The sequence below is a fragment of the Bombyx mandarina genome, chromosome 23, assembly GCF_030267445.1.
Source record: "Bombyx mandarina strain Sakado chromosome 23, ASM3026744v2".
Lineage (NCBI taxonomy): Eukaryota > Metazoa > Arthropoda > Insecta > Lepidoptera > Bombycidae > Bombyx > Bombyx mandarina.
In genome coordinates, this window is record NC_143229.1 from 11,196,890 (window position 1) to 11,222,378 (window position 25,489).

The 25,489-nt window shown below is 34.6% G+C and overlaps 2 protein-coding genes and 1 long non-coding RNA gene across 3 annotated transcripts in view; all 3 read left to right on the forward strand.

Moving 5' to 3' along the window:
* The window catches only part of LOC149500181 (uncharacterized), a 574,180-nt gene that overhangs the window by 377,543 nt on the left and 171,148 nt on the right, over window positions 1-25,489 (forward strand). The window lies entirely within an intron of this gene.
* The window catches only part of LOC114245923 (uncharacterized), a 65,156-nt gene continuing 44,477 nt past the window's right edge, over window positions 4,811-25,489 (forward strand). The window contains exon 1 of the mRNA XM_028178240.2: window positions 4,811-5,007. The gene's annotated coding sequence lies outside the window, so the exon portion shown is untranslated. The remainder of the gene's footprint in view (window positions 5,008-25,489) is intronic.
* On the forward strand, window positions 6,553-7,917 carry LOC149500185 (uncharacterized). Its single transcript, XM_089737318.1, has one exon. The coding sequence runs from the start codon at window positions 6,719-6,721 to the stop codon at window positions 7,448-7,450; it is 732 nt and encodes a 243-aa protein (XP_089593444.1). The 5' UTR covers window positions 6,553-6,718; the 3' UTR covers window positions 7,451-7,917.

Genomic DNA, 25,489 nt, shown 5'->3' on the forward strand with positions numbered 1-25,489 from the left:
TGAAAATTTATAATAATTTGCGGGTGGTCTTTTTATTAGGATATGTTATTCATTCATCATGGGGGTGATTTATGAGAAAGGGTTAGGCAAATATTTCCTTAAAATTCCTTTCAATTACGGCATAGTCACAGCGCCTAACCTCATTGGAGTGGTTCGAGTACGGATATTTTTGTATCGTATTGTACGGATACTTCGATCAACAAATTATAAGTACCTATTATTTACCCGTACTCGTCGAACTCAACAAAGAGCTTGACGTGCAACCCATACATCAGTCCGCTGAGTTTCTCGCCGGATCTTCTCAGCGAATCGTCCGATCCGGTAGTAGATTCATTCGCGAAGCAGCCACTCTTGAGATGTTAGGTCTCCTTTGGAGGCGCTCGGGTATTAGTTAGCAAGCCCCACCCCTCCTGGCTGAGCTCTTGCTCGCCTACCTGTCCTGGTGAAACTGGAAAGGCCTCCGGGCCACCAGAAATCCATCAATCATAAAATAAAAGTATTATTTGTATTGTATTGTTATGTATGTATATATATACATATTATTAATCGATGAGTTGGTTTTAACATTACAAAGTAATTTAATAATGACAGTGAAAATTGGATGCTTTCAACGTAGCTTGTTTCAAACTTAGTTTATAAATAGTTACTAAAACTAAACTTTTCTTCATGGTTGTATCTGAAACAAGATGTACTGAAATATAGGTCGTTCCATCGTTCTCGTTTTAATCACAATCTAATCAAACAAGCATCGGATCGGCAGGTACCTGAACTAATAAATCACGGAATTACCGAAGGCTCCAATGTGGGCGAGAACCTCTCTAATTTCCATATATTTCCACAGGAACGTGCCTTGCTTTGAAAATGATCGGTTCTTGGAAGATCAAGATGGTTTTCATAAAAATTTAAAAACAAATTAAATAATAAAATGCTTTCAAATTACCAATTACGGTTGTAATACGTGGTACGTGTGCACACAAAAAAAAGAAAACAACATATTTATTTATTGTTCCCGCAAGTGAGGTCTACATTTAATTCAAAAGGAATCGGTGAACTTTACTTACATTTCAAGTTATTAGCACCAAGGAAATAAAGCCTCGGGAATCACAAAATATTTTGATTACTTTTATTTTTAAGGAGAAATTAATTTGACTCTTATGTTTAATAAAACATTTCAGTAGCTAAGTACATGTTTTTATCGATTTATTTGTACGTTTGCGTTCAGCGTAAATTATGTGGGATGACGTCATAGAAAATATTGGAAAGTTTTTTAATTATTTAGTGAGGAGGTTAACTATTTTCAATGGTTTTATAATACATATTGACTGACATAAATTTTCTAAGCGGTAACTATCTTTTAAAAATGATAAACTAATTGCATTCGATAAACTTTGGAAAACCAAAAAAATCGATATACAAAAGAACAAATAGAACGTGAGCAGAATTTTTTTCAATGTTTTAGGTACGTTCAATTATATTATTGTTTACTTTCTAAAAGACACGTTTTCTTAATAAATTTAGGTAAGACTCAGGTTTCGAAGAATAACGGTGTTGCGGCAATTAGGCACCGAAGGGGGATAGGGCAGATTTAAATTTTAGATGAAGGGCACAAACATTCTGCGGCTTACGTTTTAAATGCGCCCGGGAAAAAGCGGAGTTCGCCAGGTCTCGCGTCTTCGTACATTCAAAATAAGTGGTAAAATGCAAATACTTTTCGTTAATCATTGTATGAATTAAGGTATCCCTGATCTTAACGAATAATGAAATAAACGAGACAGATTTACGTAAGTAAAAGTTTTTTTCGTTACAAAAAAACAAAGAAACCCAGTCGCAAAAATGTTGTTGGTTTTTTTTCCGTTGTATATATAGATTCATTCGGCCTACATAATGATAAGCAGTCACCGTCGTACATGGATATCAGTAATGCATAGAGCTTTAGTTTTGCAGATATGTATGGGTAGACGAGCAACCAGCCCACCTGGTGCTAAGTGGTAACCGGAACCCATATACATCTACAACGTAAATGCCGTCACCCACCTTGAGACAGAAGTTCCAAAGTCTTAGTATAGTTACAACGGCTGCCTCACCTTTCAAACCGAAACGCATTACTGCTTACTGCTTTACTGGTGGTAGGACCTCATGTGAGTGTAATTAATATTAAACTTTTAAAACACTCTCCCGTAAAATTTAGTAAGTTTTGAGATTATCTTCTATATATTAATACGTGAAGCAAAAACTTTGTATCCCTTTTTAAGAAAATTGCGCCGACGGAGGAGAATGAAATTTTCCACACTTATAGAGAATATAGAGAAGAAGTGCACAATGCTAATATTTTTTTAAAATAATGCATAAAAGATACATACATTAAACCAATAAAGAAAACATTACACACACTACATACCATGTATTTGACGCACACATGCATGCATACTATTTATTGTCAAACTTTTGTTCTTGACGTCTGTTGTCAAATTGAGAAAAGAATATGGTTTGTCTTTGTTAATATTTTTTATAGTGTAGCATTGGCGAAATTTGTGATTATAGAAGTATAAAATACAATCATAATAGTGTACAAACTTACAATTCCAATTAATTATACTCGAATTTCGACTACTGCGGGACCTCTAGTACAGTTTTAATGCGAGAAGACGATATGTTTAATTTCTAGGTTTGCGTTTGAGTGGTAAATGAAATTAAAATCTAAAATAGTCTCAAAAACGACTACCGTAAGACTATTAAAACAATTCCATTTAGATTTTCGTAATTTCAACAGGCGTGTCACTGGTCCCACTAGACTCTAGACTCGAACGAGTGCACGAGTCCGATCTTCTTTCCTTACATACAAATGTGGTTACTTAGGATGTATTCAGGTTGACCCATTAGAAATTAACTTTCGTTCAAAAAGTCGTGACAATGGCACTTGTACTATCGAAATTGGGTCGCGTTTATGAATCCATAAAAGAAGTAAACTACTTCGGATGTTCGTGAGCTTGTACATTGATCTGCTTAATTAATTTTTACTATGCGGTTTTTGGAGTTTACTCCTTTAGAATCGATTTACATATATAGGCCCGGGGTATGAAAATTATGGGGTCCAAAATCGTACTAGCATGTCACACGAAATGCGTTATGCGCATGTCACACGAAATGCGCGCCGGGCTGCTGCGCCGGCAGTCCGCCACAAAGCCTCGTACTGATCGCGCGTTTCTCTCATTATTGTATTTTCATATATTTGTTAGTCGTTTGTTTTGTGTCTCGTTAATTTGTTAATAATCTGTAGTGTATCGTGTTGTCGTAATATAGAACTATTTCTCGTATTGTTTCGTTTAATTTTTTATATCCAGTAAACTCCAGTCGTGCGTCGGAGCGGACACACACACTTTTTATATGTTTTATTTATATACTCAAAATATTTACTTCATACGTAAAAGGTTTTGAAGCTGGCAATATTTTTTTTGGATACTTTGCTCGGAAGGTCACAATCATTAGCAGCTTTAGCCATCTATCTTTAGAGGTGACCTCTATCTTTAGAGGGCAAACGTCCCAGAGGACGCAGTCCCACGAGATGGTCGGACCAAATTAGGTCTTGTCTGGACATCAAGCTCCACGATGTCCTCCACGAGGTCAGGGATCGCAGCAGGTGGAGAACAATCGTACAAGAGACGTTGATGTAGCGGGGGAGTCACGACCCTAAGTAATGAGGAGAACGACGCAAGGAGGAAGGAGGATGCGGATTCAAAGAAAGAAAGAATTGGCTTTGATTGACTTGTATTTAAACTGAGTGTTTTATTTATGTGCCTACTATGAGCGGTGCGTGTTTAATTTTACCGACTCGGTGTTGCTCCTGACTGTTGAGGCGAAAGCTGTGGGTCCGATTCCCAAATTGTACAAACATTCGTATGACTTGTGAATAGGGTTGTTCGCTATTTTTTTGGGATTTTTAAGTTTTTTTTTACATTTAAATTTATATAGGTTTCCACTGTAAAAGGAATCCTAAGTTGGGGCCTAATGATCGTGTGTGATTTGTTCCCGATTATTTACTTAATAAGATTAATAAATTTAGCGAAGTATTTTTTTGGTATTATTAGTCTTTTATTATTATTATTATTATTATTCTTTATTTGTAATAATAATAATAACTTTTAATTTGCGTTTTATTTTTTCCAATTAACAGGGTCTCATTTTACTCATTTTGACATATTTTAAAGTATTATGTATTGGTCTCAAACCTTATGGAGTTTATCTCTCAGTGAGCTTTTGTAATTATGATATCTAAACAGGGTGCAAAATGATTTTTAACGACCATACTGTGATATATTTACATTATACACTTGCATCAGTCATATTCTTCCTAAAATTATTTTATTAAAGAGTTTTCATGATACAATAAAAGAATGAGCTCGTTTTAGGTTGATTATTTAATTAATCGTACCGTACAGTGACTATTTTGGTAGGCAGTGCTGTTACAATACCTTCTTATATTATTATATTATATACAAAGAAACCAAAAAAGTTTTACAAAATTTCTTCTTGCATGATAATGCATAAATATGAATAGATTGTTGAAAAGATAACAATTTTAGCAATAATACCACATCTATAGTACGCATTAATTTCCCGAGCAATAGAGAATACTTTATATCTGTACATGGCTTTGTCTTAAGAAAGACGGAGAGGTTAGCCTTAAGCTAAGTCTAGGAGCTAGCAATGATATACCACCGTGATAAATCGGTCTCAGTCTCGGGGGAGGCGAGCGAATAACCGAAAGTAGAGTGATAGCCGGAGGGGGCACTGGCGCAGGTTCCCTTCGTTCTCGCAGTGTATAGCTGCCTTTACTAGCCGAAGCTCGTGCGCGATTCACTCTCCTATTCACCGGACTATTCACCCAACTCGCTTTTATCAACAAACATAAAAATTCAAATAAGGCGGGAATACTTATTCGTGATTTGAAACTGCGTTGAAAATGCTGTAATCGATTGAACGTTTCGAAGTATTTATTTGATTAAATCGGTAAGTTCACTTTTGTTTATTTTAATTGGAGGAAGTTATTGGTAAAAAAAAAAACGATATTAAATGGCAACAACGGGTCCGCTAAGATGAACACAAATACATATTTACATAATTGATTCGTTCACGGTCTCAATGTCATTGCCCTCATAATTTTCTTGTATACTTTTATTTTTAACATAAAATATGAGTTAACGGTAAACATAGTGGTACTTTGTTTACTTAGAATTTGCATTGAATTACCTTATGACATGGTTTTCTACTTATGATCTCATCTTCTGCTTAAATCGAGAAGTGAGAATATTTGTATTTTTCGAAGTATCTATTTTTTTTATTCTTCATATTATTACTATAATATTTTGCCTTTTAAATTACGTAGATTTAAAATGTTTTATAGCTTTTTATTGATTTAACTGTTATCCGATAAAGTTGATCTAGCGTTCTGAAAAATATTAAAAAGAAGAACGTGATCACAGGCAATCTGATGTTAAGTGGTCACTAGGGTCCATAGACATCCCAGTGTCAGTTCCAGAATGAAGTACACATACGTGCCTTACGACAGAGAGCTATTTAATAATAACTTTTATTATTATTATTATAATAATATTTATTAATGTCAATTTTTGTTAATGTTAATTTAAATACACGCAAGTCCGTCTATACTTTTTATTTTATTTTATAACAGATTAGTCTATACAGAGGTAGGTTTCGATAGTGAAAGATCATTCCAACTACAGAATGTCTAGTGGATTCTTAAATCAAAATTGTCACATTTTTCTGTGAACTAGAAGTCCCGCAGTGGTCGAAATTCGACTATAATTAATTGGAATTGTAAGTTTGTACACTATTATGATTGTATTTTATACTTCTATAATCACAAATTTCGCCAAGGCTACACTATAAAAAAATATTAATAAAGACAAACAATAATATTTAATCTATTCTCAATTTGACCGCAGACGTCAAGAACAAAAGTTTGATAATAAATAGTATGCATGCGTGTGTGCGTCAAATACATGGTATGTAGTGTGTTTAATGTTTTCTTTATTGATTTAATGTACCTTTTATGCATTATTTAAAGTAATATAATAGTGTGGGAAATTTCATACTCCTCCGTCCGCGCAATTTTCCTAAAAAGGGATAGAAAGTTTTTGCTTCACGTATTAATATATAGATGATTATATTAAATAGAGGATTTTTATTCAATTAATTAGATGAATTCAAACAAAACTCTACTCTAGAGAGTAGAACTTAAAACTTGTAAAAAATACTTAAATATTATAACTTGAAAGCATTTTCGATTTGCAAATAACTACGAAGCTTAATAAAAATTAAAGATTTATATTTCTATTATTAAAGTAATGGATGTCGTTTTGCAGCTTGTTCTAAATTATTATTGTTACAATATCAATAAAAATCTGAAAGTGTGTTTGTACGTTTGTTCTTCTTTCACGCAGCAATGAATAGTGGGTTTGTGGGTAGCATTGTGGGTAGGTGTGAAAAAGTGTAGACGTGTTTTAAACATAAAATTTTATTGAAAATTAGAAACATAATCTTTTATCACTATTTTTTAACATCCAGTTTGTACACAAGTATTTGTGATTTGGTACTAACGTTTGCAGCAGCTCATGTGTCATAAATAAAGCTGCAAAGCGCCAGCCAGTACACCTTCAACCATTTAAGTGACATCTTGTTCCTCACACTCAAGCCCATCATGTCTCAACTTGCTGAAATATTAACTATTCAAAAGAACTTAGAAGAAAACTTCACACGGAAGATGGGTGAACTTGAAACACAGATTCAGTCTGCGGGACCTGCAAAGGAAACTGTAAATAAAGTTGCTGAAGAGTTCCGTACGTTCAGAGAGTTGGTCTTTAGCATACTTGGGCTGCTCCGGACACAAATCGGAGAGTGCATGAAGCAGATTGATAGTCTGGAGACTCGGCAGCGACGCAGGACTTTGCTTTTCCAGGGATGTACCGAGGTTGACGGAGAGGATTGCACTTCAGTCATCTTAAATGTGCTAAATAATAAGTTGGCCTTGAAAAATGTGTCTTCTTCTTCCATAAAAGAATGCCACAGACTTGGTGCGCGAAGTCAGGAGCATAACAGGCCCATTCTTGTGAGGTTCACTAATGAAAACATTAAATCCAATGTTTGGAGAGCAAAGTCTAACCTAAAGGGTTGTTCAATTTCATTGAAGGAGTTTTTGACAAAGCCCAGGCAGTCCATATTTATCAAGGCAAGAGCTCACTTCGGAATGCGATCCTGCTGGACCCAGGATGGAATCATAGTTATCAAGACAACTAATGGAACACGTCATAAGGTAACAGCTATGGAAGAGCTGAGCCCTTTGCTGTTGAAGTTTCCAAAAGCTTCAGTGGCATCTCATGTGAGTGGAAAGAGTGATGAGGCAGGAAATCTAAAACATAAAATTCGGAAGTAATGGTGCTTTAATGTTCTTTTGATAGGCAACTCGAAAACTACCATACCGATGTAGTAAAAGTGTGTGTGTATTTTTATTATGTCATTTATTTCATCTTTTTTTTTTGTTTTTCTTTTTTTTCTGTAGTATCTGTATATTACTTTTAGGTAAGTAGTTTTAAGTTTGTATAAATTAAGTTCTATTCCAATAATTTTATTGTTATTTGTTCTGTTTTCATTCAGTCCAATGAAGTTGGTGGTTAATGACATAGTTTAAAACATTCGTATTTTGTTATAAAATCAGTTACAGACTACTTAAACGTACCAGACGTAGTGTAGTTGTTCTATTGTTTTGTGTTTTGGATTTTGTTTATATTTTGTAATGCTTTCTAAATGTTTCTTGATGTTCACTGAATTTAATTTACATCTTCTATATTTTATATTGGTGTTAGCTGGCAGGTGGTGTTGAGATATACGCTTTATTCATTTTTGTTTGTTATTAATAATTTTTTTTTTTTCTCTCTTTGGTTTTTAATGCATATAGATTGTATCTTACCAAATTGTTTTTTTTTTTTTTTTTTTTATAGATTAGTTTTATATAGATTAGTATATATTAATATAGATTAGTATATATTAATATAGATTAGTATATATTTGTATAGATTAGTTTATTTATATAGATTATTTTGTTTTACACATAGACACATTTTTTTTTTTTTTTTTTGTTGTTTTTCTTCTAATTTTATTATTTATGTCTTTTGTATCAGGTGTATCAGATACTGATGATGATTCTTTTTTTTCTGCAAACGAATCCAATACGTCTTCTGGAGAGGAAAGTTTTGGTTCAGCCACCGACACCCTGGGTGACTTCTTACGACATACTTTTGACCACAAATCTGGCTGCCAGTTCAACGTATGCCACATCAATGCACAGAGTGTAGCCAGTCATTATAGCGAACTGTATCATACATTTTACAATACCAACGTCGACGTCATCCTGATATCCGAAACGTGGCTCAAGCCTACTCTCCTGTCGACCTCTTTCTCTCTCCCAGGTTTTATTCTTATCCGTAATGATAGAACGGTCGGTAGAGGAGGTGGTGTGGCCATTTATCTCCGCAGCACGTTTCCATATAAAATATTGTCTTCTTCTTCTACCAACTCTAGTGCGGAGTTTCTTTTTCTTGAGGTTTGTGTTAAGAGAGTAAAAACTGTAATTGGTGTCACCTATTGTCCCCCTAATATTGATTACTTTACTGAGTTCGAAACAGTATTAGAATCTTTGGGCTCTGAGTACGCACATCTTATCATCATGGGTGACTTCAACACAAATATCCTTTCTGGTAATTCCCCTAGATCCCAGAAGCTTCTTCAAATCATTGAATCAGCTACTCTTCATCTAATGCAACTACAAGCTACGCACCTAAATACCGTCGGTGAAGACACCTGGCTCGATTTAATCCTTACCTCGAATCCTTCCTTAGTTTCCTCTCATGGTCAACATTCTGCTCCAGGGTTCTCTCATCATGACCTAATTTTTCTTACCTATATCCTTAAATCCCCAAAACCTATTCCCAAGACCCTGCACAGGCGCTGATTTGCTCGCATGGATCTTGAAAAACTCAGAAATGATGCAGCCGAGATAAACTGGGATCCCCTAGTAGATGCTGCATCAGTTGATCACAAAGTCGAAATTTTCAATAATATCGTAATCAAATTATACGATATCCATGCCCCAATTAGAAAAGTAAAACTGAAACGAACGCCTGCACCGTGGATGACTGAAGGAGTTAAGATGGCCATGCGTCGCAGAGATCGCGCTTTTCGAAAATACAAAAAGAATCGTATCGAAGATAATTGGGTCCTTTTTAAGTCTGCTAGGAATAGGTGTAATCAAATGATACGCAATGCCAAGCGCCGCCACATTCTGGATAATATCGCTTCTTCTTCTCCTGCCGATGTTTGGAAATTTCTCGGAACTTTGGGTATCGGCAGATCGCGACGTTTGGACATTCCAAATATTATTCAATTAGATGATCTCAACCGACACTTCTCCACATCCTCCGTGATAGATCCCTTAACTAAAAATCAAACGTTAGCTTATTTGTCTGGCCTAAGGCGTCCAGATGTTGTCCCCTTTCAGCTCTTTCCAGTTGCCCCCTCTGAGATAAGAAAAGTGATACTTTCCATTAAATCTAATGCGGTGGGATATGACAACATATGTCGCCGCATGATTATAACTATCCTAGACTGTCTCCTACCTGCAATTTATCATATTATTAACTTCTCTCTTGACTCTGGAGAGTTTCCTTTCCTATGGCGCAGAGCTTATGTTCGTGCCCTACCTAAAATTCCTGACCCTTCTGTTCCTAATCACTTTCGCCCAATTTCAATCTTACCCTTCCTATCCAAAGTGCTCGAGATCTGTGTCCATAAGCAGCTTTCTCGATTTATATTTAATAATTCCCTAATTAGCCCTTTTCAATCTGGGTTTAGACCAGGCCACAGCACCATTTCCGCGCTTCTGAAAGTGACAGGTGATATCAGGGTGGGCTTGGAAGAATCCAAAATCACTATACTAGTTTTGGTTGATTTCTCAAACGCGTTTAACACCGTTTGTCACGATATCCTTCTTTCCATCCTCTCTCATCTCAACGTCTCAAAAGGGGCGTTGGATTGGTTCTCTTCCTATCTTCAGGAACGTCAGCAATCTGTTCGTAATGACGAACTCTCATCAAACTGGTGTAATCTTGAATCTGGCGTCCCACAAGGCGGTGTCCTCTCTCCTCTCTTGTTTTCAATTTTTATAAATTTTCTCACCCCTGAGCTACGGTGTGCATTTCATCTTTACGCCGATGATCTACAACTGTACGCACAAACCGATGTTGATCACATATCGGATGCTATTACCAAACTAAACAATGATTTAAAATCAATCAAAAATTGGTCCGATAGGTTTGGTCTGGCGGTGAATCCTACCAAATGCCAGGCGTTAATTGTTGGTAGCCATCGAAATATGAGTAAGATCAGTAATTTTAAGCTGCCGCCTGTTGTTTTCAATGACATAATCATCCCCTTTAGCCGAAACGTGAAAAATCTTGGATTACACATTGACACTACACTTGGTTGGAGAGCGCAAGTAACATCCATTAGTCAAAAAGTCATCAGGACCTTGCGATCTCTCTATCGGCTAAAAAATATGCTACCATCAAATGTAAAGGCCATGCTTGTGCAGACTTTAATTTTCCCTATGGTAGACTACGGTGATGTGTGTTACTATGACCTGAATGCAGATCTCCTCAACAAACTAGACCGCCTTCTCAATAATTGCATTCGATTCGTTTTCAATCTTAGAAAATATGACCATGTGTCCGCGCATCGAACTCGTCTGAAATGGTTACCGATCCGTCAGCGTAGAGAGGAGAGAGCGCTTACTACCTTGTTTTCTCTTTTGGACTCTGCCTCTTCACCCTCTTACTTAAAATCGCATTTTAAATACTTGAACGCAAGCCATGACAAAATTCTACGTTCTTCACATAATCGTCTCTTACAATGTCCTATCCATCGCTCAGATTTTTTACATTCTTCTTTCTTTGTACAGTCCATAATATTATGGAATTCGCTTCCCAAAGAAATCAGGATGATCAGCAATCGCTTTACTTTTAAACTCAAAGTTCGCGAACACATCCACAAAAAACTGGAAGAATCATCTCCAAACTAGTTTATTTCATTTTTCAATTATTATTATTATATTATATATATATATATATTTACTTTTAGCCATTCTTAACTATAATACTAAATTGTGTATTTTCATGTGTTATTGTGTGTAATTATGTGTATGTATTTATTTTACTATTTTGTACATAGGTATATTGAATTGTAGTATATGTATTCTATAATACTGAGATATTATTTTAAGGAAGATTTTTGTTTTGAGTTTGTTCTTTTTTTTTTGTTTTGTTGTTGTTGTTTGTTATTTTTTTTGTCAATGCACCTACCATGCATTATCTCTGCACCACCCTATGGTCGACTGGAAGAGAATGCCCATGGCATTAAGTCCGCCTGTGTACAAGTTTTGTTTTGTGCATAAAGTATAAATAAATAAATAAATAAATAGTGCAATGGATTTGATTTACCACAGAGACGATAAATTTCGGTCATTTTTTTAAGCTTAAGAAAAAAAAAATGAAGTGGTTGTCCATATATACTTACAGTAGCGGTCACTACTTACCATCAAGTGGGCCTTATGCTCACATATATATGTGTAAGCTGTATATTATATTAAATATATTATATGTACATGCTGGATCTTTTTCTTTAATATCAATATACTGATACATATACCTACATTCATATACTCAAAAGCTCTTAATTCGCGGGGTAAATGTTCCGTAAATATGTCGCGAATACAGAAACCGTGAATACGGAATGGTAATTTACATATATGGGATTATAGGGATACATTCTTAGGTAATAAAATAAAAACATATTTTAGACAAAGTTGTAATAAGGTCTATTTGACTTTTTTTATTAGTCCATTTGGCTACGAGCGTTCAAAGGATATAATTCGGTTTGATTATATTGGAATCCTTTTTATCAATGCGTATGTACCGATTAGAATAAATTCGTAAATAAAAAAATCTTTAGCCGCGAATATAGCTGGTATTGGGTTGCATTTAGTTAATCCGCGAATACTGAAAACGCGAATGAAGGAAGCGCAAATAAGTAACTTTTATTGTAAACATTTTTTATTAAGCCTTTCAGTTTCTTGCAACTCACATGCACAGTTTCTGAGGTATATTAGACATAATTCCACGGTGATCACATAATATCCGTATCTTAAAATTAGCAGACGAACAGATTTACTATCATTGAGAGATCCTTTGGTGAATAAATTTGTATGAAACAATTGTGGAGTATGCGGCGTAATGTCGTAAATAATATATTATGGTGATAATAAAACAAGCGAGATTAAATCGTAAAGGCGGTTTTAATTATTTGTATGAACAAGTACTGAAAAACTTTATTTTCTCACATAAACCCAGGACACGATCACGCGTTTATATTAAGATTACTGGTGGTGTTTTATATTAAGATTTATTAACTGGTGGTAGGACCTCTTGTGAGTCCGTTAGTTAACACCGCCCTGCCTATTTCTGCCGTGAAGCAGTAATGCGTTTCGGTTTGAAGGGTTTGGCAGCCGTTGCAACTATACTGAGTCCTAAGAACTCATATCTCAAGGTGGATGGCGGCATTTACGTTGTAGACATCTATAGGCTCCGGTAGCCACTGAACACCAGGTGGGCTGTGAGCTCGTCCACCCAAGTATGCTATAAAAAAAAAGAAAAAAAAAAATTTCGAAATGTGGTCGCAAATTCAACATTTAAAATTTCTTCCTTCCTATGAAAAATTAAAAAATTTTGGGTAATTTTTTTGTGATAAAAAAAAAACATATTCACAGTAACATATTTTAAAATATAAAAATGAATTACTGGTAGCTTCAGTAGTAGTAAGAATTTAGAATCGTTCAATATCGGCAGTGAAATTTTGTTAAAATACTTTTGTAATTTACAAGCGGCTAATAGCATAGGTTTCATAGCATAGTGCATTACAGTAGGAAGGGCTAGAATTAGTTTTCAAAGGGAATTTTGTATACTTAACGTGATTACAATGACTTTAGAAAGAAATTTTATATTAAAACTTTTTGAAGTTAATGTTTTCAAATGAACTAAGATATACGTGTGCCTTTTTATTTTTTATTGCCTAGATGGGTTGACGAGCTCACAGCCCACCTGGTGTTAAGTGGTTACTGGAACCCATAGACAACTACAACGTAAATACACCACCCACCTTGAGATATCAGGTCTAAGGTCTCAGTACCTATAGTTACAACGGCTGCCTCACCCTTTAAACCGAAACGCATTACTGCTTCACGGCAGAAATAGGCAGGGCGGTGGTACCTACCCGCGCGGACTCACAAGAGGTCCTACCACCAGTTGACCTTTTGATTTATCTTTAAATGCTTACAATCAACTAGTTGAAGTTTGAAAATAAAAAGATGTTTTTCACAATTCAAATTGCTTAATATCATTTTCACATTTATGAATAGATTACGTTGCACAGTAGACCAGGGTAGAAAGAAGCCTTTAAAAATAATGAAAAGTGAAAGAAAATAATAGTAGGATGAAACCCATTAGAAAAGGAGTACAATGTTATAAAAATGGAAGGAAAAATAATTTACGGGCGATCTGAGGTCGGGAAGGGGATGGGGGGGGGATTAAGGGTAAAAAACGGTTTTTCTCGATTTCCGGCAAAACTAAAAGTCCTATGGAAAAAAGTCAAATGGCAAAGTTGTAGGTAATAAAAATATCTAAAACTTTTGTATTTACACTTTTTTCACATAACCTCAAAATTTATGTAAAAAATAAAAAAAAACAAGTTTTTGGTTTTTTATTTTTATCTTTTTCAAACAAAAATCTTTTTTCACGAAATTTGCTAAAAACTTACCTTTTTATGTCCCAAATACGCTGTAATTTATTTGATTAGAAACATTTATTTTTTCACCTTATTTTGAATTAATATCAAAAATGGACCCTAATTTTCAATCGAAAATTCACCCGTCAAAATATCAGCTTTTTTCAAAAAGTTGGTATGTTTTCTACTCGTTGAAATCTTTACTTTCCGATGGTGAAAAAAAAAAAATATGTTACCATAGTAAATCTTCTCAGAAAATGCAAAAAATCGAAAAAAACTCGAATTCAAATATTTTTTTTAATTATTATATACAATTTTTTATTTTAAAGTTTACCATTTAATTACTCGAAAAACATAAGATTATAAGTTACATTGATAAAAAAAAATTGCAAATCAAAGTATGTATACTACTATAATTAACAAACAAATAAGTTAATAAAATTCATATTTAATAAGACATCTACAATATTTGGAGAAAGTTGTCGAATCTTCTTTAAATTATATGCGTAGATCCCTATTTATAACTATTTTTAGATAACTTATATACCTGAGTGACCTACGAAAAATTTTTGCACATCAAAAGATATTTGAAACATGAAATATACATGAAAATCAGCCAAAAGTTAGTTATTATAGTAAAGTTAGTTATGTGAAAAAAGTGTAAATACAAAAGTGTTAGATCTTTTTATTACCTACAACTTTGCCATTTGACTTTTTTCCATAGGACTCACACAACAATAACTCCTTCACAACAATAATTATAATGATTGGGAGAAGGGGAAATGCAGATATAAGAGATATAAAATATCAAATAAATCAATTATTAACACTACAGGTGAAAAAGATCATCATGTTTGCATTTCCATTTATTCAGAGTATGCCAGCGGAAAACAAAATGAGACATAGTATTAATGATTTTATGCAAACAATTTCAAATGTAAATAATTATTATGTCATGACACCATGCAAGTCACAAAATATATTTTACACTATTGACATTAATTGCATGATAAAAAATAAATGTATTAGTATGACAAAACCTAACAAATACTATTTAGGTAGCTACAATTTTAGACAAGTAGCAAACTCGCTACATTATTTTTTACACATTTATCTAGCCATGAATTTGGCTAATCAACCTACTGCTTCTTTTGAGCAGGAAAAAAATATGACATCTATTAATTTGGAATCCGTTCCAAGCAATTTAAATTAAATACTAAGACAACAGAGTTTACCTCTTGCAGTAAATATGATTTATTTGGACACAGCCCATCAACAAATACTGTTTCTTTGAAAACAACTGTGATCAACCTGGTGCATCAGAACTTACAAGGTTTGATGGGTAAAGAACTTGAAATTGATTTGTTTCTAGATTACAATAAAGTCAACTTTCTATGTGTAACTGAACATTGGCTTAAAAAATATGAATTAAATTGTAATTTTAATAATCACCAGGTTATGAGTTCCTTCTGCAGAGAGAATGCTATACGAGGAGGCTCTCTTATCATTGTTAATAAAAATTATAAATGTAAGGAACGTAGAGACATTGTGAGCCTCTCTGTGGAACGGATTATTGAAATGGCATGTGTAGAGCTTGAGCAATTCATTGTTGTAAGTGTGTACAGGCCCCCGAATTCGTTATATGATTCTTTTGAAAATATATTGGAACATGTTTTATTAAAGCTTTCTGTTTCTAATAAACATATTTTTATCTGTGGTGATTTTAATATAAATTTATTAGAAAATACAAATGCCACTATTAGATTCAGAACATTGTTAAAATCATATAACCTTAGCAATTTATTTTCAGAGCCCACAAGAAAAACTAGCACATCGGCAACCTGTATAGATAATATTTTCACAAACGTAAAACCTTTGCATAAATATATTATTAATCATTTAAGTTCAGACCACAGTGGACAATTCATATCTTTTAAAATTAAATCTGTTACAGATGTTAATAGTTCAAGAAACCTACAGTTTGTTCCTATTAATATTAGACGTATGGAGAAGTTTAGAGGTAAAGTTTTGGCAAAAATTGCGAATGTTTGTTATAGTGAAGATCCTAATGTTCACTACATGGATTTATTTAATTGCATTAATGATGAATTTAGTGCCATCTTTACTTCTAAAACTCTGATCTTACATAATAAAAGATCATTCAATGAATGGGCGACTGTTGGAATTCACAAAAGTAGGCAGAGATTATATGACCTTTATCATGAAAAATCATATAATCATAATAAGTCATTTCATGAGTATGTCTGTAAATATTCCAAGTTGTTTAAAAAAGTATGTACATTGGCCAAGTCATTGCACTTAGGCAATCTTATAAAAAATGCACCTGACAAAATTAAAATGACTTGGAATATCATTAATAGGGAGACTGGGAATGTCAGAAACAGCAATGCTGAATCAATTTTGAAAATCAATGATAAAATAATAACTTCTCATCAAGAAGTGGCCAGTGCTTTTGAGCGCTACTTTGCTGATATCCCAGCTTCTACTACAAAATCTTTAATTTCATCTCCTACCGTCGCCGAATCATTACTGCAAGATCATGTTGATAAATGCAGTGTTAACTTTAAGTTCACAAATATTGCTATAAAGGACATAATTGATAATTTCAAGCTCATTAATATTAAAAAAACTGGTGATTTATGGGGAATATCAATTAAGGTTATAAAATCCATTATTGATATAATCGCACCTTACCTTGCTACAATATTTAATGACTGTATTGATAGTGGTGTGTTTCCTGATCTAATGAAATATAGTAAAATAATACCTCTGTTTAAATCTGGTAGTACTTTTGACCCCACTAACTTTAGACCCATTTCAGTACTACCAACTTTGAGTAAAATTTTTGAAAAAATTATTTTGGAACAGCTTTTGAACCATTTCTATTCCAATAACCTGCTTCATAACAAACAATATGGATTCACTAGAGGCCGTTCGACTATTGATGCAGGTGTAGATCTTATTAAAAATATTTTTCAGGCTTGGGAGGAATCGCATAATGCCCTTGGGGTATTCTGCGACTTATCTAAAGCTTTTGATTGTGTTGAGCATAATACATTGTTGAGGAAATTACACCATTATGGTATTAGGGGCGTTTCATTAGAACTTATTAAATCTTATTTATCCGGAAGAATCCAAAAGGTAGACGTTAAAGGAAAGAGATCTTCCGGTGTCTTACTTAATATGGGTGTTCCTCAGGGTTCCATATTGGGTCCCTTCTTATTTCTTGTGTATATCAATGATTTACCAAAGTTTATTGAAACCCGTCACGAGGTCGTATTATTCGCTGATGATACATCCTTATTGTTTAAAATTAAACGACAATTGGAAGATTATGACGATGTGAATGATGCTATCTCGCGCGTGGTACATTGGTTTAGTGTTAATAATCTGTTATTAAATAACAAAAAAACAAAATGTATAAAATTTACCACACCTAATGTTAGACAAGTAGACACTAATATCATTGTAAGTGGAGAGACACTGGAGCTTGTTGATTCGACAGTTTTTCTTGGTATAACAGTTGATTCCAGGCTGCAGTGGGGTCCTCACATATGCAAGTTAGCGAATAGACTTAGTTCTGCAGCGTTTGCGGTAAAAAAAATACGAACGTATACTGATGAAGATACGGCACGTCTAGTTTATTTCAGTTATTTTCATAGTGTTATGTCCTATGGCATTTTGCTATGGGGCAATGCTGCCGATGTCGAAACGATTTTCATCCTGCAGAAGAGGGCTATTCGTGCTATTTATAATATGCACCCGAGGGAATCCTTGAGGGACAAGTTTAAGGAAATCAAAATTCTAACTTTAGCGTCCCAATACATTTTTGAAAATTTATTGTACGTGCGTAAAAACATTGTAGAATTCCCCAGAGTCTGCGATTTGCATAATGTGAACACTAGGAACAAACATAGGCTTGCGTTGCCGGCGGCTCGAATTAAGAAAATAAGCAACTCTTTCAGGGGGCTGGGTGTACAGCTTTTCAACAAGATCCCACAAAACGTTCAACTACTACCTGTTCATAGATTTAAGAAAACTGTCAAGGAACGTTTGTGCAACAAGGCATATTATAAAGTTAAGGATTTTTTACTAGATGGCACTACGTGGGAATGAGGCGTTCGCTCCTGGCCTTTTCATTTTTCATTATTATTATTATTTATTTGAATTGTATTTTTTTGACTTGTTTTTTTGTATACTGTAAATATGTTTTCTTGTTTAAAAAAAAAGAAAATAGTTGAGAAAATACAAAAAAAAAAAAAAAGCCCGCTGAGTTTGTTTCGCCGGTTCTTCTCAGGACTGTGGCTTTTTTTGGAACCGGTGGTAGAGTTAACATTTTCTTTTACATTTTGACATTCAACAAGTGTGTTTTTGATGACATCCAAGTTGAAATAAATGATTTTGAATTTGAATTTGAATTTGGACTTTTAGTTTTGCCGGAAATCGAGAAAAACCGTTTTTTACCCTAAACCTACCCCCCCCCCCCCAAACCCTTCCCGACCTCAGATCGCCCGTAAATTATTTTTCCTTTCATTTTTATAATATTCCCCTCCTTTTGTAATGGGTTTCATAATACTATTATTTTTTTTGGTTTTAAAAATTATCGACACTGGTCTACAGCGGCTTCAAAATAATAGGATTTTGTGCAAAGTTATGTACAAAGCTATGTACACAAATTGTATCTTTGGCAATGTGTTATTGTATAATTTTGACTACTTTGTGTTCAGAGCATCTCGCCCGCTGTACAAGCTCGTCCTCTTTGAGTTCTCTAAGAATCTTATCGCTTCTTTGAGCCATTATTCAAACTTACATGTAAGTCCTCTTTAACAACTTTAATTATATGTGTTTATATGTTGTTTTGAGCCAAAGTTTTGCAAGCACAGCCCGGAACACGTAGTAATGGTTAAGAACTTTAGTGCTTATCTTGTTTTGAACCTATTTTAGCCAAGAATTTGTAAATGATGAAATTTGGAATGAAAACGGAGCTTAGAACATAATATTTTGCGTTCATTCAGCTACAATAATTATCAGGTTTGACTAGTAGTAACCTAGTAATAATTGTAAGTTTTATACTCGTGAGAAACAGTTTGGTTACAGTCGATCATAATTTATCAAAGTCATGGCGTATTGAAAGGAATGACATTATATTAAACAAAAATGTATACGTATATGAGAGTAATTTGAACAAGAGTTGTCGAAGCTGAGTGCACGCGGAATGTTTCACGACCATTAGTAGCGGAGGGAAGTGAAAGATGAACACGCTTTTAGCAAGACAAAGCCAGAAATGGTTGTACTATCACTGATCTAGCGAAATGGGTCATTACAAATACAGTAGGGCTGTGCGACACGAGTATAAAATAATTTAATATTTATTATTTTGTAAACAAAATTTCTTGCTGTACGCTTAGGTACACTAAGGATACAACTTCAGAAGGATAAGTATCACCATTATGCCTGTTTTTACCACAGTCAGATCCGGATAAATTTATTTTATTTATTTATTTTTTATTTCTTAGATGGGTGGACGAGCTCACAGCCCACCTGGTGTTAAGTGGTTACTGGAGCCCATAGACATCTATAGCGTAAATGCGCCAATCACCTTGAGAGATAAGTTCTAAAGTCTCAAAGTATAGTTACAACGGCTACCCCACCCTTCAAACCGAAACGCGTAATTGCTTCACGGCAGAAATAGGCAGGGTTGTGGTACCTACCCATGAGGACTTACAAGAGGTCCTACCACTAGTAACAATATACTACAATATACTAGATAAGTGTGACTTCGAGCTAAGTTTCAAGGCGAATGGCAATTCTCTCTCATCTATCAGCTCGCGTGACCACTCGACACCAAGTTAATCTTTGGTTTTGTATGTAATAAATACATTTCTATGAAAATTGAAGTCGTCGTGGCCTAACGGATAAGACGTCCGGTGCAGTCGTGTTGAGCGATGCACCGATGTTCGAATCTCAGACGGGTACCAATTTTTCTAATGAAATACGTACTCAACAAATGTTCATGATTGACTTCCACGGTGAAGGAATAACATCGTGTAATAAAAATGAAACCCGCGAAATTATAATTTGCGTAATTACTGGTGGTAGGACCTCTTGTGAGTCCGCGCGGGTGGGTACCACCACCCTGCCTATTTCTGCCGTGAAGCAGTAATGCGTTTCGGTTTGAAGGGTGGGGCAGCCGTTGTAACTATACTGAGACCTTAGAACTTATATCTCAAGGTGGGTGGCGCATTTACGTTGTGGATGTCTATGGGCTCCAGTAACCACTTAACACCACGTGGGCTGTGAGCTCGTCCACCCATCTAAACAATAAAAATAAAAAAAACAGTATCTGGTAAAAATAGCGTTAGATCCAAACAAGCTTACAATAGCGAAGAATGAATTTGTAAAACTTGAAATATGACTCCTCGAATATTGATCAAGTCGTTGAAAAACAAATTGAAATTTTAATGGCTGTACTGTATGTTCTACGGGGACTACTTTGAAATTGTTTTATATAATACTGTTGCACCATGCGCCTGAGCATATTTTTTACGTATTTACGTTGTTGTTGTTGTCTATTAGCCTCGATAATCACTTAACACCCGGAGGGCAGTCAGCTCGTACAATTAGATGGTTGATAAACAATAAAATATAGAACGATTTACCTTATAAAAAATATTCAAAACCGTCTTTTCAGTTAGGTAGCGGCTTATCCACAATATTGATTTCAACCAATAAAGATCATGTGGAAAATAGATTATCTTTGGTAAATTAAGCTTTTTATCGTTTTTCATTTCAATTTGTTTGATTTGTTGGAAATTATAAATTTGCATTGTGATGCTCATAAATTGTATATCTTGGGATAGTTTGCCTGATATACATGGAGGTCGCGATTCATCGAATTTGGGAATATGATGCAACAAGCAATCCGAGGTTCTGTAGTGAATATTATTTTGTTATTAATTGTTGGATCTCTGATCTTAAATTTGCTGTAATGCAATTGGTCTTTCTAGATCGAATTTATAAAACATAATGTCAATCAATTACGTTGTGAAATAATAAAAAATCAATAAGCACCTTCTCGCATTTTTAACAAAAAATAATAATTGCAATGTCCGAAATTTCATGTATCATCGGATTGACTGCGAATTTCATTCCAACTTAATATTATATATCGCATATGAATTAATAGACCAATAAATTTTGATATTCAAAACGAAACTATTTCGAAATTGATTTGACACTATTTTACAAATGTCAGATATTGCTCTTAAAGATGCACAGTGTGATACAAAGTTTCTTTTGCTTTTAGTTCAAGTACGCACGCACACGCAATCGTTAATGTTTAGTTTCACGAAATGTTCCATTGAAACTTTCAAATGTCACTGTCGATCCGCGTTGTCATATCCTTCTTCAAAAGTGGTATGATGTTTTCAATCGTAGGTAGCGGATCGGCCGTCTTTGACAATGGTTATTTCTATTCTTAAATAATTTATACAATTTTGTAAATTCCCGAAATTCCCATCTACTAAACATAAAACAAACATATACATAATAATATGTATGTATATATGGTGTAGCGAAGAATTAAAATTAAAATATTATAAAGTGAACATTTATTGGAAACTAGCTGACCTGGCAGACTTCGTAGTGCGAGAATGCAACAGAAAAGATCTCTCTTTCTGTTTTTATATTTACCCCAGAAAAAAGATAGTCGGTGATTTAATTTACTCTGGTTTTCCTTATGCTATGGAATCAGTGCGTATGTAAATTAAAAAATGATTTGAGCATACTACTGCTCCAGATGGATAGGCTGAAGGTAGTAGAAGTCGCATAGAGAGTCGCATATCCGAATTATCTAAATAATATCAGGGCACACTATTATATCATATAGGACATTTTTATTCGAAAACTAGCTGACCCGGCAGACTTGGTAGTGCCTCAATCGATAAATAAAAGATCTAAGCTTTTGTATAAAATAAACTTAAAACAAACCAAAGGAATCCGTCCGACGGGGGACACATCAAAGAAAAAACAAAATTCTTATTTTTATTTAATTCCGAGCATTTTTATATTTATCTACATTTTAAACCTTCTCTGGGCTTCCACAAATAATTCAAGACCAAAATTAGCCAAATCGGTCCAGCCGTTCTCGAGTTTTAGCGAGACTAACTAACAGCAATTCATTTTTATATATATAGATGTTCTAGAGCTCCCAGTTATTAAGGATGTGCTATACGCGATTAGACAAGATCATATTGCACGTTCCCGTTAATCTAAGTTTAATCTCTCGGCAACGGACCGTTATATTGGCAATATCATAATGTTGTATATCTAGTTTATAGCTGCATTGCAGATCATTGAAAAATTAGGTCAAAGCCCTACAGTTTCCGAGTTTCGACAGGTTTCCGATATCATAAATTTTGCGTACAATATTAGTCAATTTGTGATGCACGCGAGCCCTTTCGAGCGATTTTTTTTCACGAGGCGTTACTTTTTTTTTCTTTTCGAATTGCATCTTTCAATTTTTAATCATTATTATTATATTACATTGTGTATTTGTATGTATATTTACAGATATATGTATTTATGTTTATGTGTATGTGTATGTTCCTAGTCAGGTCATAAATTCTGTCACATGTTTAATGTAAAATAATTGAAACAAGTTTATTCATTATGTAACCATTCATATACCAAAATGAACTTAACAAAACATAGATTCTTATGACACTAAAGTTTATTCAAAATGACCTCCGTAATTTTGAATACAGGCCTTCAATCTGCGCGGCCAGTCGTCTATCGCAGCACGAACGAGGTCCATGTCAATATCGGCGGCTGCCTTAATCAAGGATGTCTTGAGTGACTCCAAATTGGGATGAGGCTTTGAGCACGCCTTTTCCTCCAAGTGTTGCCATATCTTGTAATCTAACGGATTCAAATTTGGACTGGAGGAGGGCCAGTCTTCGTGCCGGATGAAGTCGATTTCACGCGCCGCCAGCCAGTCTTGTGTGCTCTTCGCTCTATGAGCTGGCGCCGAATCTTGTTGGAATACCCAGTGCCTGTTATTGAACATGGTATGAGAAACAGGTTCCACAAGGTTCGTTAGGACTGTATTTTGATACACAACTGCATTCGTTTTTACACCTTTCTCACAAAAATATACCTCTGTTAAGCCCCAATAAGAAACTCCCAACCATACCATGAGCGAGGATGGAAAATGACCTTGTTGGACACGCGGAATACGGTTGCTCGCTTCTTCACTACTGTGTGCGTACACCTTATCATTTTGTTTGTTGTAGCTCTCTTCTACGGTAAAAATTTTTTCATCCGAAAAAAGAATTTCCCGATATTTTTTCCCGCGTACCGCTTCAACAAAGCGCGGCATCTCTTCAGTCTCAGGTCCATTAGACGAGCATTCAAACGATGTCCTGTTTTTCTTCGATATGCTCGAAGCCCTAAGTCTTCATTTAACACCCTTTTCACCATGGTTCTGCTTAACCCCATCTGAAGGGCCAACAGTTTCTGCTTGCGTTTGGGATTTCTTTGAATTCGTGCCTTCACAGCTTTTATCACTGCTGGAGTCCTAACAGACCGAGGGCGACCACTTGTTGACCTGTCATCTACACTAGAGTCTTCATTGTATCGTTTGATGGTACGATAAACGAATCTTTTGGTTATATTCAAATTTTTCAGTATGTAAAAAATTTGAATTGGCGCGTAACCGCAACGATGCAACGCAATAACTGCAACACGGTCTTCTTTAAGCGTCCACTCCATATTTAAAAATGAGTAAAATTCTAAAAGTATACATTTTTATTTTCATGAACAATTCGAAATTCGAATTCAATAAACTTTTTTGTGGCCAGCATTCTAAAAGAAAAGTTTTTACTGTGTGACAATACTTATGACCTGACTAGTTATGTTTCACTGGATTGGTACACCGCGCGTAATTCGTTTCAAAATGATTCTTGTCCACCAGATGGTTGTCTGGAAGAGATCGCTCTTAGCGATAAGGCCGCCAATTGTACTTTTTGTATTTAATGTATAGCATTGCTTATTTATTTTTTGGTGTACAATAAAGAATACTCTTTCTCTCTCTCTCTCTCATGTTTTGGTTTACTAAGTTTGAATTGTATATATGACATATTCTTGTTTTAATTATCCCGAATGCTCTTTGTAGGGCTAATGTTTGTAAGTTCTCTCAGGGTGAGCCTCCTGAGCTCACTTCTCCGTCCGTGTGTAGTTGAGGTAGCTTCTTATTACCTATTAGATAGTTAACGGGCTCTTAATCCTCCACCAACGTCCCTTACCAAGGTAGGGGAAAAAATTCCTGGATTTGGTTTTTGTTTCTTTGGACATAAATAATTTTGAACCGTGCCTGGCTTAACTTAAGCTAACATTATTTTAATACTTATAATATGTATTTAGAACTGATATAAAATATAATGACGTAATAGAAGATTTGTAAACAAAACAGAGATGGCACTTAGTAAAAGATTTGACTACATAGAGCGCCCCATCAATGCGAAAATCTGATTATTATTATTGCTGTTTGTTCACCCGTCGAGTTTAGCGCTTCAAGTTAAATTGCAAACAGTAAAACAGCTATAAAAGCGGTCTGGTCGGTTCTGACGCAAGGATACACCGAGAAAAATACGTTTCATCCTTTTTATGTTGCCGTACACTCTGATAGATGGTTCTTTTTTTTGTTTAATCCGAGCGTGATAGCGCAATTGATCAGAGACGTGACGAACTGCGCGAGGTAATAATAACCTAGACTTACGTGTCCTAATTCCGTTCGAAAAAATAGTTCATGCAATTATTATTATTATTATTATTGATTTTAAATTCTACGATATATTTAAAAATGGACAGCGGCGTTCTCTGTTGTTATACCATTTCTAACTGGTATTTATTAATAGTAAGGCGTATTGTAAACCTCTATGGGTAGTTATTTATGTATTTATTTATTACACTTCATGTAAAATTTACATTGGCGGACTTAATGCCTAAGTCATTCTCTACCAGTCAACCAAAGGTAGTGCAGAGTAAATAGTGGTAGATGCAATGAAATTTATATTGAGTTACAAATATACAGAAAAAAGTATATACCTATATATATACATAATCTCCTATACATATACATACATACATATAATAGTTTATACAGTATTAAAAGGAACATATTATTACATCTTATCACATCTTGCCAGGAAGATGTCATGCGTGCGTTGAAGGGTGAGGGACAGCTGTTATACAACACATTTGAGACTTCGATCTCATGTCTCAAGATAGGTGACGGCATTCAAGTTGTGAAATCTATGGGCTCTGATAACCGCCTATACCAGTTGGCCGTTGAGCCGTGAGCTACTTCATCTAACTACGCAATAAATAAATAAAAAGGTATGGCATACTTTCCAATTGAATGTTAAAAACGAAAAGTATAAACGAACTGACACAAATATATATAATATATTTATATATACTATAAAATGAACAACCATTCCGATTGTATTTGAAATTGGAAATGTAATTGTAATGGTAAATATTTGGAATCGAACGTTTTGAT